The following is a 17575-nucleotide window of genomic DNA, read 5'->3' on the forward strand; positions in this document are numbered from 1 at the left end:
TTTATGGATTCTCCATGGTTAAATTTATTGGCACTATTTGCAAGTACAATATTATCAATTCACACTACTTATAATTACTCTCCTTATTTCATATACATCAAACAGAGGCTATTACACTTTTGGTATACATCTTACTGCTCAAGCAAAACAATGAAACAGTTGAGTGAGCTCAGAGTATAAAATCAGAATGTAAAGTAAGTCATGTGTGACAAAAGCATTAGGCTTAGTAGTCCTTCACTAGAAAAATAGATTTTGCTGTCAAGTTTCCTCTGAAACTTTTAACAAATGTATTGCAGAAGAGAAAAATGAACTTAACTATGGTAAACAAATTCTTCCCTTCAAGGCACTGTTATGTAACTTCTAATGTCAATTTGAAAATAATTCAAGTCAGTTGATAGAAATGTTCACCTAATAATAAAAAAGAAAAATCTTTCTTTGGTTAAATCAAAGGCTGAATGGAAAAACAAATGAGATTAAGTTTCTGTATGGAGGAAAAACAATTGTATTAGCTAAGATGGAACAAACACTAGAAGTTTGAAGTCTTAAATTCAACTACAAAAATGAACTCTTATCAACAGTGAATTTAGACAAGTTGAGTTTTAATAACAAGCTGTAAAGTTTGGAACTTGTGTTTTTTTCCATGAAGAATCGTTTCATGTATTATATACGCATGTTCTGGCATAAGAAGAAAGCAAGACTGCAGAACTATTTAAAGCCAATGGAGAAAAATTTTCCAAGTATGTACCTTCCAACCCTGTTATGAAACATATCATTTGGCTTTGTGTTTTCACCTGTGCAAGTGCTTAGCAATGTCAGACTGTTTTCAGTCACTGTGCAGAACTTACTATACAAACGCTCCAAATGGTACAGATAATAAAATGTTTTCTCCGGAAGATTTACACTCCATCTTCCCTAGTCACAGCTCACTGCAAGTCATCTCAGCATCTACTGTCCCTCAGGACCCCTGTGGGATACCCACAGGTCCTTACCATATCCCTACAGCCATCCTCAACTGGTCTCTTCCTCAGTCCTTGCCCCTTCCTATTTCTGAGGAGCTCCCAGCTAGAACTGCGGTATGATGTGGCTAATTGTAGTGAGCTTGCAGATGCCGGGTAGCTCAACACTCAGAGGACCACTCAACTGAAAATCTCCCTCTACAATGAAGACACCAATGAGTTTCTTTGTAATTTTAGTTGCTCAGCAGTCAGCATTGGAAAGTTTTGAGGGTGAATTTAAAGGCAGAGTTTAAGCATCATCTTCTTTGGCTGAAAAACAGACACACAGATGCTGATTTCAGTATCAACATCAATACTGACACATTCTCTCTCTTCCTCAGGACTGGATGTGTCAAATGACTTATAGCAAATCACTTAATTATCTTGGCAATACTCATACAGTTCTATCTGAGCTCACACTTTGGAAACTCTCCTAGTAGTTGTCAATCTTCACTAGGAATCTGGTCTCAGTTGCTTGTGGCTACTTTGGCGCTACGGAAAGGAGGAATTTGCAGTGACCTCTTTGAAGCTCTAGGAAAGTCTTTCAGAATTCTTTTGTAGACTTTAATTTTCCTCTAAGAATTGGCCAAGGTTTTTGTTGGTATAGAAACCAGTAACCTTTTTCAAGAAAAAAAGGACTTGATCTTGGAAGACAAGATTTGGCAAATACAATGGTTAAACTCTGCCTACTCAGAGAAGTCAATTATTAGAGATTAGTATTTGTTATTAAAACTTGTTATGTGGCTAGTTAGACTTAGCTGTAACTGCTGCTTGAAGGAAATATCTTCAGAATTGTTTTGGTTCATTTGGTATCTCTTGGCTTGAATGAGGTTAAAACAAGTAATTGCCTAGAGTTTTGTTTTTTTAAGGTTACCAAGTTTTTGTTCTGTTGAAGGCTATGTTTGCATAATAAAATAGATATACAATGCAACTGCAGTAATAATGTTTTGAACATATACAACGTGTATTTCTCAAAAATATACATTTCTAGATATCCAGAGATTCCTATGTAATACCTGGACTATAAAAGTAGGGGTTATGCCTTTGAAGTTATGGTCATTAGTTATGCAAATAATTAAATAATTATCTTTTAATATTATTCCTCTTCAATAATTATCTTTTAATATTATTCCCCTCTGTAGGGTAACCCAAGAATGTTTGAATCTAGGCAGATGTACAAGGAATAAAACCACTTACCAAGCTGAAAAAAACCTGCTTTCCAACCTAAAAATAAACAAACCTCTTGCAGGCATGACAAGTAGTAGATGCTAGAGCCAGGTCAAGACAAAGCTGTGGTTAAAGCAGCCAATTTGGCCAAACTCTTAATACAGTTCTGACAGGAGGAATACATCATAGATCTAAACGCCATGTTTCATCCAGCTTTTCCAGTTCCTACCAGCCTTCAGTGCAGACCTTGTTTGCTAACACCAAAAAAAGTATCCGCTCATGTAACTTGCCTATGTTGGCCAAGGCTTTATATCACGATTTCAAGATCGGGTAGAAATGCTCAGTGAAGGTAAAAGTTGTTACCATTTCTGATTAAAAGGTGGGCTTTTTTTTTCTAGCTAGCACCCACCCTCCTTTTTGTTGCAGAAGATATTAATTATGCTTTATTTAGAATCTTAGATCTATAAATAAACTTGCTTTTTTCTTCTGAATTGACTAAAAAAATTTTCTAAAAAAATAAAGTTGTATGTTTCAAACAGTATACAGAAGTGTATCTTTCTAAACAGCAAACACTTAGTTGTTACAACAGAAATGGTGTTTATCAATGATAAATTCATATAAAAACCTGTAAATGGATTCTTGTTTTTATAGTGCATAGAAACTCCAAGGCAAGATACAATACACGTGGTATCTTAGCAAGGGAAATCTTTATCAGTCTTCAGCCCTTACAGTCAATCACTTAATGCTTACATTCTTCTCACTGTTTTTTTATTTGGACTTCAACTTGTTAAAGCTGCAACAAACTATAAAAAAAAACAAAAAAAGCATAGATCAGCCCAAATTTTGTCCCTGATCTCCAATAAAACAGCCAATGCCAAGCTTTCTAATATTTTCAAACCCACAGTTCTTTTCAAAGAACAGTAAAATAGAAAAATAAAGGAAGGGAATTAAATCTATCATCTTATTTTTTTGTATTCCTTTATGTTTTCAAAAAAAAAGCGACCAGTTTGAGGAAATTCTATTTAGATGTTTTTCTTTTGCTTCCCTAGGAAGTTTGAAAATGCTGCCTGTTTTTTTCCTTTTTTTCTGAGAGAATAAATTATTTTGAAGACTTTACTCTTCCCTTGCTTAAAATGGAAGTTTTTCTTATTTTTCTTTTGGATTAGCAAGTACAGGCAACTAATGCAATCAACTGTTTTTCTATTAGCTGCACAGTTTTCAAATGTTGAATGCATAATGTAACTAAATGGTATATTTAAAATTATGACAGCTAGCTCTTCTAAAGCAATGTTATAAGTCATAACAGTAGTGTCATCATTTCATGTATAACTAGTCATTCATGTTGCTTTATCCTATTACCCTGAAAATTACACCTGCTCAAGACCTTCTGTGCTCTGAGAAGAGTTTAAGGAGCAATACAGTATGCTGGAAGTAAAACTATCAATTAGACAGGAGGTATGGTAAGAACTGTATAGGTATATTTGTGCAATTTCTATTCTGTATAGACTATAATTGCAAAACTGGTTTTGCAGCCCTCAGATCCTGCAGTAATTTTTGTAAGTGTAAGGAATCACTTCAGTTATATTCTGATATGGTACTGTACCCCCTTTGCTTCTTTCATCTACTCTGAAATACTGCTGAAGTATCTGATCTCTACAGTATTTAAGTGTTTAGCCTATTTATACAGTATAGTAACACAGACATGGCAACACATCTTAAAAAAAACTCCTATCTTCAGTATTCAGAATGTACCTATATTTCTTTCCCATTTAAATGAAGCTAAGAAAATCAGAATGAAGATATTTTACTGTCTAGAACAAATTACCAAATTGTTAATGTTTCATTTAATCGTGATAAAGACTTCCCTTTGACCATTTCTTTGGTAAAAATGGCTGTGTCACATTTGCTTCATCCACTAGTAAAAGGCATTTTCTTTGGCAGAAATACTTTTGTGATCTTATAAGTCCAGCTTTATAACACTTAGATAACAGGCCCATTCTATATTACCTGTTCATTCAGTGAATGCAAGGTTATTTCCAATTTAGGACACAAAATTCAAACAGATTAGTCATAAAACAGAAAGTCTGATCACATAAAAACTGCCTTTTAGTAGTAAAATGACAAACAATGTTACAGACAGGAAAGGTCTAATTGCAATATATCACAATACATTATCATCTGTATAAAATAAGCAGTTTCACAGCTATTTCAAAAGCATCTTATTTCTCTTAAGTGTGAAGGAGTTTACTTAGAAGCACAGTGGATGTTTAAAATGCATAGCCGCATACATCTTCTGTAGCTTTGTGATTATTTCCACTTCTGATGCCTTAAATCTCCTGAATTAAGAAAAGAACAAACACATTTCTTTATAACATGAATTCTGTTATTTTGCTGCTTAACATTTCCCATTACTTGTTTGAAAATAAACTTCATTCCAGTTTATATTTTACAATTTTTTGAATGGTCTAATTTGCAAATCTGAATCCTGAGTGTCATGTGCCAAAAGGACTTGATGTGAATGGGACCTTAGATCCAATATGGAATACATCCTTGGGGACCTTAATCACAGCAGTCAGCAAGTGCAATAATGTACAAGAAAGGAGACAATGTACTCTTGGAAAGCATTAGTTCTTGATTGTTTTCTGATTTGTTATTCTCTTTATGTGAGCTTTACCTGACACTTCCCTTTCTGTTCTTTAAAACAAATCATATGGAAACATTCTTCCTCAGGCAGATGGCTTGTGATGACAAAAACCAGTGCCAGCAGTGACATGAATGCAAGGTCACTCACACCTCTCACCTTGAAATGTGAGATTGGGGGGCCAGATGCAGAGGGCAAATACCTAGAGTGTGTAAGATTGGTCCTCAACTGACAGACCATCCTCTGACAAGCATTTCCAGCTGACTTAAGTAGAAGCAGCCTGTAATTAAGACTGTAAAGAAGGCAGAGAACTGTGAAGTTATATAATAAACTTCCACAGGGCTACATGTCCAATGCTTCCTTATACCACTAACCGTTTCAGTCACCATCTATTAAACTCTGTCTTCTTTCCTAGATGCCTATAATCCCTTGTTTCGTATCATTGGTACTGTCACACTCCCCACTTGCTATTACACTTGCATCCTTCCTCCATAAACTCATGTGTTGGAGAATGGCTCAGAGACAAGGGTCCTGAGCCCACCGAGCAATTGTATGATCAGAGCCTGCTCTAGCTGCTGATGCTGGGCCTCACTAGGGTTTGCCTGCAGCTGCTCGCAGCTTCTGATACAGGAGGAATGTCAAGGACGCTTCAGCCCTGTGTACCGTGGTGTGTCGAAAACAGGTTAAGGGGGATTAGGAATAGTGGTCTGAGAAACCTAGTGTTATGATAACGGTGGTCTGAGAAACACTGTGTTACAGTACTGTTGTGTATCGAAAACAAGTCAACAGGAATCAGAAATAGTAGCATGAGAAACTTAGTGTTATGAGAAGCTTGTGCTGTAAGCTAACTGCAAGTAGGTGGACCGTGCGAATACGACCTTTAGAGCTTAAGCCAATCAGCTAGTGACTAGTAGGCATAATTAGTAGAAGGATTATAAAAGGCTGTAACGAAAATCAATAAACTGAAGCATGGTTTATCACTCATATTGAGTCGGCTGCGTTCTTCCTCCTTTAGCCTGGGTCCTCGGCATGTTGGGCTCGCTTTGCCTGACACTCATGTGACACCCAAAATACAGCCTGAAAGAGCAGGATTTTAGATACATCAGCAATTCTTATGCATCTCAGCACCTACCCTGGCATTCACAGAAATGTTTCATGATCAGGAGCCAAGCAATTAAGCATCTTAATCTGGGTCGTCTTTTAAGGACGGCATGGGTGAAGAACTATTAAGCCACAATGATGAGAGCACTGATTTAAAAGGTTTTGGACTCAATTTCTTGCTGGTCTTAAAACAGTATATAATCATTCATGATGTATCTAAACAATGGTTGTATTACTATGTCGTTCCCACATTGAAAAAAAACAGATTGGGATGGCAACAGTGGATTTCTTTGTCCTTGTATTAGACTGCTCAAGAGAAAAGTAAACTGTGGTCTGTTTCATCTCTTACCTTTTAAGGAACCAGATTAAATTTTCCTGTGCCTAGCACTACTGTCTTCCAGACCATTGCTTTCTTCTGATTTACTATAAGAAAGAATTAAATTCCAAAATTCAACTTTCAAGTGTAAGATTAGCACAGTCATTCCAGTCCCACAATGCAGTCACAGAGTACATAAAACATATTTGATCTTCTCTTTTAACATGTGAAGTTATAAGAAAAAAAAAAAAAGATTAGACAAAATTTAACCAACCAAAATACTGACTTTAAGTCTTTCAGCCAGTAAGTCTTTCATCTAAACTCAATCCCCCTCAAAAGTCCCCAAAAGTTCTGGACAGAAGTTGTAACAGTGACAGTATTACCAGAAATGGTTGCTGTACTATCATTTAATTCAGTGTATAGAATTTGTAGATAAAGTGAATGTTCAATTAATATACAAGCAATATACAGCTCAACATCCTCAGAGCATGGGCTGAAACAATCATATGATTGCTCCTGCCAGAGTACCTACAAATAGCCATACAGTGTTGGACACAATCAAGACTTGAATTAACAATTATCGTGCTAAAAAACTCTGTTTCTGAATCACTAGCCTCCCACCTAATACACTGTTGGATGTAACATTTAAATTATAGCCTCATCAACCAAGTTCAGCTGTATATTAGTCATCACTTGACATAACAGACCAGAAAAGTTCCTTTGGAGCCATTCTCTCTGGTACACAAATCTATCTTCTGAACAGCCAGTAGTTGAAGTATCTTTCAGTTATTAAAATCAGGCAAGTACGTGGTTTAGTAGAGTTTTCCTCACATATCTGTAAGTTAGAACTCCAAACTAAAGATCAAGGAGCTGATCAAAACCACATCCCACACTGCATCAAGTACAAAATCATTTTAGTGCACTATACTGTGTTACAATCTTATTGTAACATGGTTTCAGCATGTTTGTAAGAAGCAGGGCTGTGCAACAAGGGTAATTACTCAATTTTTCAACACAAGACATATCATCAAACACTCAGCAATATAATAATATACTATATTCCTAAAATATATTCCCACTTTATACTTTAGATAAGGGGAAAAGCAGAAAAAAATATTTTCAACTATCACTGAGAGAAGGAATGGAAAGTGAATACAACACAGGGAAACAAAGGTCATGGCAGCAAGAAATTCAAGAGGGAAAGACAGCACCACTCAAGGACAAAAATGGAGGAGACTGAGGGGAAGAAAACTGGAGTAGAATGCACACATCTAAAAAGAGGAACTGTTCTGCTGCATATTAAAAGAAAAGTTAACATGACAAATAAGGTGACTGAGTTTCAAAGGATGGGCAGAGGGAAAGTACAGCTTATTTTAGCAAGCCTTTAGAAATGCATCACCCCAAGGAAGGGGGAGTCAGCACAGGAGCACCAGCCCTCAAGCAGAAGAACAGCAACAGAAGTGCCTACACCTGCTCCTTTGTCTCCAGTAGTGCAGCCATTCCTGTGTCCAAGCTCAAGCTGTCAGCACAGTGAAAGGCCCCCACAGAGAGGTTGGAGCTACCACCAAAACAGCCAACAACACCAACTCCCAACACCCCAGCAACTACAGGCTTACCTAGGACTGTCAGGGCTTTGATGACATGCAAGTGAGAGAAATGCATGTTAATATGGACAAATAAAATATATACAAGGAAAAAATGCCAAGGCCTCTTTTGTAAAATTCCCACCTGAAAGTGATTCTCTTCACAGTTATAAACTTTTAGAATGAGTTTATAATGAGAACACATGATGCTCTAAGTAGTGAAATATCTTCCAAACACCAAAATTTGGTGCCAGGTAGAAAACACCATTCCGCACATAGTAGAATTAGGAAGTCTTAAGGAAAGGAATAAACTATTACTTTCACATTTCATCATTAACCCTTACCAGCTGGGTCAACAACAAGGTATAATTTTATACAACACTAATATGCAAAAGAGTAAATATTTAACTACAGTATACAAATTCTTTACTTACAGTTGCTTAATTTGGTCAAATTCTTTTTCAGCTTCTGCATAACAGAAAAAGGACTATATAAGGTCTCAATTTAACAAACATTAGAAAAGTTCTGTTTAATTATATTATTTACGCCATGTTTAACAAAAGTTTTTTCATTTTATTAGTTTTCTTAAATTTGCAATTCAAATTATTTTGTTCCTCTAATGGAATTACCTGTCAATTTGTCAAAAAGCTTACTTGATCAAGTTTTATTAATCTGATTTTAATACATATCATGTTATAATGTATAACCTATATATATATGTATAAGAAATATCCATACTTGTGTTTTTCTATATGTGTAATAGAAAGACATATATACATTGATTTTTTTATATACATATATGTATATATATATATCACTTCTGTTTCATCTTGCAGATCTAGTTCACCTGCCTGTGGCTTAGGTTCACTAAACAACAGTAGTGCATTCTGTTTTAATGCATTTTTCCTTCTTAATTTCTTGACAGAAGTTTCTCCCATCAAGACTATTAACAGTTGCTTCCATTCATAAGCATTTCCCAAAAAAATATAGCCTTGAAATTCCTTTGTCTTGTAAGGAAAAAATAAGGACTACGAAATCCTTTAAGGGAAAGTAGGGCTTACTGAAAGTACTTTATACTCAAGTTCAACACTCATGCAACAGACTTAAAAATCTAAAACAATACAATTTCCTAGAAGAAAGTATTTTATCAGAGAATAATAAAGACGTAAGAAATCACACTGAACCTCATATATGAAGTGCTTTGGGTCATACATTTCTACCTTTGACAACTTAAAAGGAAAGCTAGAAAAGGCTGAAAAAAAACCCACTTACCTGCACATTTCTCTTTCTTTGTCGAATACAACTCATAAAGGAAAATAATAGTTACTAAAATAACAACTTCGGCCACAATTGCTAGAAAGGGTTTGAGAGGCACCATGAGGGATAGAACTTTAAGCTTCAGCTTTCCTTTACTTTTCCCTAATTCAAAAGCAGCTTCACACCAATATACACCATCATCTTCCTTGGTGAGCTTCAGTATCTTCATACAAGTTGCATTAGCAGATATTCTATTAATTGCATACTTGTCTGTCAAAGTGTCATTAATGGCAATCTGAAAATTAAAAGTACAAGTCTTATTAATGCAAATGAGAAAGTGTTTAATCAAATTATTTATATTATCAACAGATGGTTCTATACAGAGAAATGTAAAATGAGTTAAGAACCAGTGGCATTTGTGAAGCATGTTTAGTCCACCTCAGATTTAACCTAGCTGGCCACCCTGTTTCTCTTTACATTCAGTGGAGGAAAACAGGCACTTTTAGTGAGCAAGCTGTCTGACTTGTTTTAGTCTAAGATCAGATGAAAGGTACCATTGACTACTGACTCTTCAGTGACAAAGGCAGCCTTGGTTTTCAGGATCTAACGTCCAGGTTTCACCTCAGCACAAAGCATGCACTTTCAAGGAAGTTGAACTGGGAATGCTGTTTCACTGGGAAATATGTTGATAGTCTCACAAATCAGTGCTACTCTCTGGCAATATAGAGATCTATTTCCATCCTCTCAGTTAACAGTGCTTCCCCCAGAAAAGGGGTAGAGCAAAGTGGCTATGCTTTCAAGGCTAAGGGGGATCCTGAAAGGTGGCTATGTGGAGGAAGAAAACTGCTGAACAGGATTTTTCCTCACATCCTTTAAAGGCAAGAGCTGAAGTACGAAGAGATTTCAGTTCCTTCAGAGTCAAGTGGCACGGCAGTTTCCACCATGGGATGACCTCCTTCAGGTCCAGTGCCCCAGAGAGGTCATATAGGCTGGGAAATACAGAATTACTTGTACCTGGAGGAGGAGTAGGAAGGAAAGAAACATGCTCTTGTTCTCCCTCAAGTCTCTAATACCTTACAGGTCTTTAAAAGAGAGTCCTGATATGACAAGATTTTTTTGGTATCAATTAGTAAGATCTGATCAATATAGCCATCATTAATATAGTCAAAACAAGCATCTCAAGACTCACCTGATTTCTTTTTCTTATCTGGGCTGTAAGAGTATGGCAGTAACTTTTTGGAAAAGACACATCATACAAACCAGAACAAAAGCTAGATCCCTGTAATAATGAATACTTCTAAATATCACAGATTTTTTCCATGTACAGAGATTTACATTAACTTTAATGGAAAGGCAATTTGTAGATCCTACAGTGAAAAGTCATTATACTTCACAAAATTTCTGTACTTGGTTTTTACCATATTGTTTTGCTTAGCCAACATATAGAAACCTTACCCGTTCACTTCCATTGGTCATATACCAGGTCCAAGCAATGGGAGTATAGCCAAAACTATTACAGATCATTACAGCTGTATCTCCTTCATAACCGACTATGGGTTTTTCTTTTCCTTCAGTTTTCGGTACTAAGAACAAGTAGGAGAAAGTTCATCAAGTGAGAGCTACGGGTTTTAATTACAGCATTACAAACAGATAAAACATATTTAGATATGTATTTACAGTTGTCCATTCACTTAATTTTCCCTTAAAAATATAGATCATTCTATCATTCATCCCATGATCTAAATGAAGAGTCATTTTAGGCTGATATTCCACATGCAGAATACTACAGGAATCCTGTTCTCAGTTGTTGTATGACCTTAAAAATTGCCAATTAATACCGAAAAACAAGTGATAAGCAGATTGTGATTTTCACCCTTGTCCATTTCCTCTTTCTCTTCCTTAACATCTGTGAGCTACATGCTTCAGTTGTAGTAGACTATAAAAAAAAAAAAACATACTAGTTTTTCTGCAGTTTCACTCAATCTGCAAAAACTGATAGAAGTCTATTCCAGCCATAACGCTACCACATAATGGTATCTGGGAAGTTGTGCATGAAGAGAATTTTTTGTAATTAAGACAAAACTGCAGAGTGAGGGAGCTTTGTAGTTACAAACATTTTCTGAGCTAAAATAATGACTTCTGTGTGCGTGCCAATAAAAAGAACTTTTGGTCCAATCCTGCTAAGCACAGAACATGGTCACAAGAAACAATACATCAGTTTATAACTTCAGAGCTACTTCTCCCAGCCATTATAACTGCACATGCCCCACAGACTTCCAAGAGAAGAAGCCCAAAAAAGGCTGTGTTGCAGCATTCCACAGATACAGTTAGAGCCGAGCAAATATATCCTGTATTTCCCCTTCCCCCCTTCTCTTCCTCTTTATTAGGCTGTTTACCAGCAAGTTTTCCTAAGATTCATTTATTTTGAATTTTACTTCAAGTTTCATTGCTCTATCTTATAAGTACAGATCCAGTACATCTTTAAATTATGAGTCACACTAGACCAAACAGGCCATGAGTTTGCTTTCAGTATTTATGATGGAACAATTTGGTATAAACATAAAAAAACAAAAGCAGGTTTGTAAAAAAGAATGGAACACGTGGAAACAAATATTAACTCCTTAAACCCAATACAACAGATTTATGTGGTAGTAAAAAAAAATGTAGGCATGCAGATCAGTAGCAAAGCACAGCTAGAGGCATACCAGCAATACATGTGACCACATTTCCCATGATTAAGGACATGAATATCCACAATGAGTTCTGAGATCTGGCTCTAACAGAATAGTTAATCCTTGAATGCATACAAGGAAATAATATGCTTTGTCCCAGGTATTTTTGCAACTAGATCACCCAGAATTTGGTGACAAAACACTGCTGCTGCACAGAAAAAAAAAAAAAAAGAAAAAAAAAAAAAAACACTGTTGAAGAGATGGACAGGTGATTGCATCAGCACTTTTTTTAGTCAGATTTCCACACTGGTTTAAAGACCTGAGTTTTTTCATAGTGCACATACCTGAACAGCTGCTTAAGGATCCCTGAACAAAGGGCAAACAAATTAATCTATTCTACTCTTTCATATCACTATTACAACACTTCACACCATTTAAAAATACCCATGAATGGCATCCATGTTTAATAAATTGAACTTCCTTTAAGTATCTCTTATTGTTTTCTGCAAACCAGGGTAAATGCTTAACTCATCAATGTCTACACAGTTATGCCGTGCCAGGATGGGGAGAAGTGGAAGAGAGGTGACACATCAATAGCACGTAACTGCCTAGTGGAAAGGCTACTGCAGTTAGTTACAGCAGTGATTACTTTAGCCAGTGTGTACCATCGCATTACTCATCTTTCAGTTTGAGAATTTTTCTCTGCATTATTGACTAGAGGATTCAAGGACTTCTCTTTCCAATTTCCTTCACTCTTGCATTAATCTTAAAAAGTGTCAAGCCAGTACCTTTTATGGCATCAGAAGTGGCAGCATTCAAACACTGTGAAGCAATTCTCCCACCGCCTTATAATAAATCAACCAGTCCTATGCACTGTTCTGGAAAAGATGACTTCCTATTAAGTCATTCCTGCCCTTACTGAAATAGTTATTGTATGCCTTCAAAAGAGTAAGGTCTCCTTTGACTTTTTAAAATCTAAACAGACTTGGGTGGCCATTCAACTAAATTCTACCCATGTGTGGACAAGCAAAATATGTAATGATTTTTAGATATTGAAAGGTCTGAATCAACTACAATTTTGTCTTTCTTCAGTCTTGCAAGCTAGTCTCCCCTGGTTAAAGGTTTGAAAGCATGTATCAACATTATTATTTAAGATCTGAACATACACGAGAGTCTCCTCAAATCATATGACCAGATATCCCACTGAACAAAGGCAGCTTGCAGCACTGAGAATCACAAAGCCCTGATGGTTAGGTTCAGATGAGGTTAGGATAGTTATTTGAAGAGTTACACTTTTTAGGAGCCTGTGTTCAGGGAGAATCTTATCTATCAGTCTGTGGAGCTTTCACAGATCAAACACTTGCCTTGCTCTTTGCAAAATTTGGATGGTGGGAGTAGAAAAGGAAATAGCTCTCATTAGAGATGAAGGCTCTCAACAGCTTGTATTTGTTCCATTTCCACATGTCTTCAATTCAACTGGATTTTACCTACTGCTGTTGGGGGCCACACTACTGGAGAAGAGAATACAAAACAGAAGAGAGGGTACTTGTACTGCCCAATGAAGCACATTAATTTTGAATGTAAGTGCTGCTCATTTTATACAGAATGAAAGATGCACTAAAGCAGTGATTTGGTGTTTCAGAAATACAACTGAATTTGTTCAAAACCCTGCCTCTATTCTGCCAATCATTGCTCCTCTGGTAACAATGCATCTCAGGCCAAATTTTCAAGTTACTGGCTTTGCTTTTTGAGGAATTTCTGGGACACCATACTTTTCTCCCACCCCCCAGGAAAGTGATCAGTGTTCGTTTCTGCTGTACAGAAAAAGAGGGAAGAGGAAATCAGTTACTTATTTAGCAAACTCTTTTAGTTGTTAGAAAATTTTGTTAAAGAGACTTTTAGTTTTTGCTTCAGAATTCTTCTTCCCTCCATGTTATAGAAATGCCACTGATAGTGATTCTCATTTAGCTTGACCATGTTACTCACTGCTTATCAAATTAAGTTGCAAATTTCATACTATCCAGAAACCATATTAATACAGGATTTCAATGGTCAACTGAAACAAAAATTTTAAATTAAAATACAATTACCTTGTAAGTGAAATATAGCGCTGATTTCTTCTTCACCTTTCAAAGTACAACTGTAACTTCCCATCTTACTTTCGTCCGTGATCCTCAATCTTCAAAAAAAAAGTTTCACTGATTTTCTTTTGTCTTACAACTATGAGTGACTGGTAATTAACATTCTAAAGAAATGAGCAGAGACTAAGTGGAGCAGAGACATCCATTGCTAACACACTACGATCAGGTTTAGTGCAATGTAGAAACAGCATGACATTTTTAAAAAAACAGAATAGCACAAGCACACCTGGGAACATAAATATCATTTTCACCCTTGTTGCTCATAGAAAGCCAAGCATCTTTAAGTAGTATGATCTACAGGTTACTGAATTAGACATGGGTTCACCATGTGGACTATGTAGCATATACTATGCAGGACTTCAGAAAAGATTATTTAAATGGTTTTCACTTTCTAAAGCCAGTCAGTCAGTCAATGGCTAGCACAGCTTCAAAACAGAACAGTTTTAAAGAGTTGCCATCTAATGAAGTCCAGCTGGCAAACTGCATTTGACAGGCATTTTGAAGAAGATTTACATGGTTTTGTTTGTGTATGTGGAGAAACAAAAAAGTACATTCTCATCACATTTTGTATCATAGAAATTTTATGTAAATATTACGGATATTAAGAAACCAAAGCTGTACAGAAATCAGCTGGAGACTAAAATTAGCCCAGCTACATATTTTTGAAGTCCAACAGGAAATTGTATCAAATAAGAGATGTTGTAGAAAATTGTGAGTCTCTGTAGAGTTTTGAAAAAGTTAAGAAAACCTTTAAAACAATCCAAAACATCTTTACCTTAAAGCTAATTTCTTCTTTTTCTTTTGCTAATTAAGAAGGAAAAAAGACTGGCCATTGATGCCTTTCAGACTTCTGCAAAGCAGCAAAGGTGGGAAAGAGAATGTGGAAAAATAAATGGATGTACTTTAGCAATCTCAGACTGAGATTACTACTTCACTTACTGAACCTTAAAAAAATGTTTCCTTATTCTATATTCTTGTTTTGAAGAAACCTTGTTTTTCCAGTACTAGAAGAACAGGAGCTCTTCCCTCCAGGCTTGAGATAACTGCAACCCTTCTCCTCTCTTGCAGCTTTAATAGGTTTATTATGGGCACATATTAATCACCACATTTGGCTTGTTTCAAATATATACATGACTAGTATTGGGTACTTTATAAGCACGTGGTAACTCATGTGAGCCTTCAAGTCAAAGTAAAGAATGATACTTACTGGATGCTCCAGCTGTTTTCAGTTTTATTGATGTGTCTGATTGTTTCATTTCCTCTCTTCCAAGTCACTTGAAGACTTTTCAAATGAGAATATTTATTGTCTAATCTGCATGAAAGTTCAATTCCAACTGCATGGTCCAAAGTGATATTTTTTTGCACAGAAGTACCAGAAACACCTACACGTTAAAAAAAAATTTAATGTTTATGAAAAACATATTTCTTCATTCTAGAGGAAGAAGAGATTCAGAGATAATGTTTTACATATGCTAGATTATAGCATATGTACATACAACATACATTTTACACGTAAGTACAGTGCACTGCTATTATATTTTCAAGGGTAAAACAATTTCAGAATCAGACAGTGTTTGACAGTAATTTTCTTAAGCCATAACTCAGTTGTGATACATATCTCTTACAAAAACAACACAGTCACTCCATTCTGTAGGTAAACTTCCCAAAGGGCTCTAATATAGAAACACAGATAAATTTCACTGAAAGCAAGACAGACTTATGCTTCTACATAATTGAATCCAATCCAAAATATATTAAGTACTTAGCTCTCAGCAGAAGGAAAAAATGTCAGCTCTCAATCTGAAGTTCCTTTTTGACTTCACATTTTGTATTAAAAAAGCATAATTTATTGCATTAAAAATCTTATAACTTTTAATATACTAATATAAAAAAATAGTTATACTTGTAAATACCTATAAGCATACAGGTTTTAGCCAAGTTGCAGATTATTATGATCTCACAGTATCATAGGTAATGTCCTGTTTCTAGAAGTTGTGGTAAAATCCAGAACCTTAACGTTGAATCTGGCCCTTCATGCTACAGCTACTCAGCTTGAAACAAAATCTTCTGCAAACCCATTTATGGCTGCTTTTGTGTTCCTAGTGTCAAGCCAGTAGAATTCCAATGTGAAAACCCCAAGACAGTGGAAATAACTGACAATTGTTTTTAACAAGCTCTATAAGCATATCCAAAAAGTAGATTTCAGCAGGTATCTCCTCTGATCCATACAAACAGCGTTTTATTAAAAGCACCTCCGACTTTTTACCCTTCAGCACTGACATTTTATTGCATAATTGGCCTTTTCTTTCATGCCTTCCAGATACAACTATGGTTAGTCCATCTGAATACTCCATGAAAATTTATTACAGGACTCACTTCAATCCTAAACTTATCCTGTAGTACTTGATAGTCAAAAAAATGCACCTGTATTTCACAGCTCAAACTCCTCCTGAAAGAAAAGGCAGTTTTAAGGCACAGCTCACTGACTTAGCAAAGCACGTCATACTTAGGAAGCCGTAAAATCTAGCTGAATCGGAAGCACCATATACTCCCATAGAATGTTTGAACTTCACTGGGTCAGCAGAGACATTTACAGCCTGAAGAACAGCATGCCCAGAAGTCCAAGTCCCAGCCAAATTATGTCAGATTTTTTGAACCAGAGTTAGAGGTGCAGTATCTCAGTCTTTCAGAGCAGAGCAAAGCCAGTTCCTGAAATTCATTTATTAGAGACATTATACTCAATGAGTCAAGCATAACTCACCCTGCTGAGGTTTATGATCAAAGTAATTTTACAAATGGAATTGGTTTCACGGTAGCAGAAGTTTTACAGTCAGATTAATTACACTGGCTAAAAATAGAATCCATATCTTTTGATATTTTAAAAATAAACCCACTCTTTAAATTAACTGAACATGAAAGCCCTCTGCTGTTGAAGATTAACCACTAGCCAGACTGATACCTGGGGCATCTCCCTACCAAGAGTAGATGTACTAGAACAAGATATAGAGTCTACCTTAAATTTTCTGCTAGAAGAAAATACAGCCATAAATCCTGTGCAATTATGTCCTTAAAATAGCTTATCAGTATTTTGCAAAGGAGTTCTAACTGATCTCCTCCAACTGAGAGAGATTTTAATTAGATCAGTTTTTCCAGTTGTCCAAGAAATTAGTTACAAATTATTTGGCAACTAGGAACTTCACATCTACTTCAAGAAGAGGCTTGTCTGTTCTCCATGGTTTAACTGTTGTAATGCTGCAAAGCTGGCCAATACCTGCTGGTCAGCCAGTCTCTCCAAGTAGGTTCACTTGTGCTAACAAATCATCATTTGAATTACCTTGGGGGAATAGAGAGCTATGAGTTGTTTTCACTTGTGGTTTTAATAAAAAAATCTCATTTTCCACTGCAAAATATTAGAACACAATACTCAACAGTGCAACAAACTTATTCATCTTTTCTTATTGAGCTATTGCATGCATCTTAACTTCATCAAGAAGTTGACATCCTAAATACTTCAACTCATACAAAAGATTGTGTGTAATCATAGGCACTCAACTTAATGTAGCTGGAAAAGAAAATAACACACTTACCAGGTAGGAGTGCCTCCACAAAAATGACAGATATATTCACTTTGCTTGCCTGCTTGAACTCTTGTGTGGCAACATCTGGACCTAACAAGGCTGTAGGGGAAGCAAAGTAATATTA

At 36.0% G+C, this 17575-nt stretch overlaps 1 protein-coding gene across 4 annotated transcripts in view; it reads right to left on the bottom strand.

The window, feature by feature from the left end:
- Positions 1 to 17575, bottom strand: part of EMB (embigin) — a 26409-nt gene continuing 8834 nt past the window's right edge. For 2 of the 4 annotated variants that reach the window (XM_033009142.2, XM_033009140.2), the window contains 8 exons: positions 17461 to 17550; positions 15081 to 15255; positions 13823 to 13911; positions 10516 to 10643; positions 9076 to 9355; positions 8238 to 8271; positions 6254 to 6327; positions 1 to 4498 (listed from right to left, as the gene is read on the bottom strand). In XM_033009142.2, coding sequence (XP_032865033.2) covers positions 6270 to 6327; positions 8238 to 8271; positions 9076 to 9355; positions 10516 to 10643; positions 13823 to 13911; positions 15081 to 15255; positions 17461 to 17550 — 854 coding nt within the window. In that variant the 3' untranslated portion in view covers positions 1 to 4498; positions 6254 to 6269. Of the gene's footprint in view, positions 4499 to 5769; positions 5881 to 6253; positions 6328 to 8237; positions 8272 to 9075; positions 9356 to 10515; positions 10644 to 13822; positions 13912 to 15080; positions 15256 to 17460; positions 17551 to 17575 lie in introns of those variants that run through there. The other 2 variants (XR_004409430.2, XM_033009141.2) reach the window with 2 other exon arrangements.

Source organism: Tyto alba, unplaced genomic scaffold, assembly GCF_018691265.1.
Source record: "Tyto alba isolate M040663 unplaced genomic scaffold, T.alba_DEE_v4.0 Super-Scaffold_42, whole genome shotgun sequence".
Lineage (NCBI taxonomy): Eukaryota > Metazoa > Chordata > Aves > Strigiformes > Tytonidae > Tyto > Tyto alba.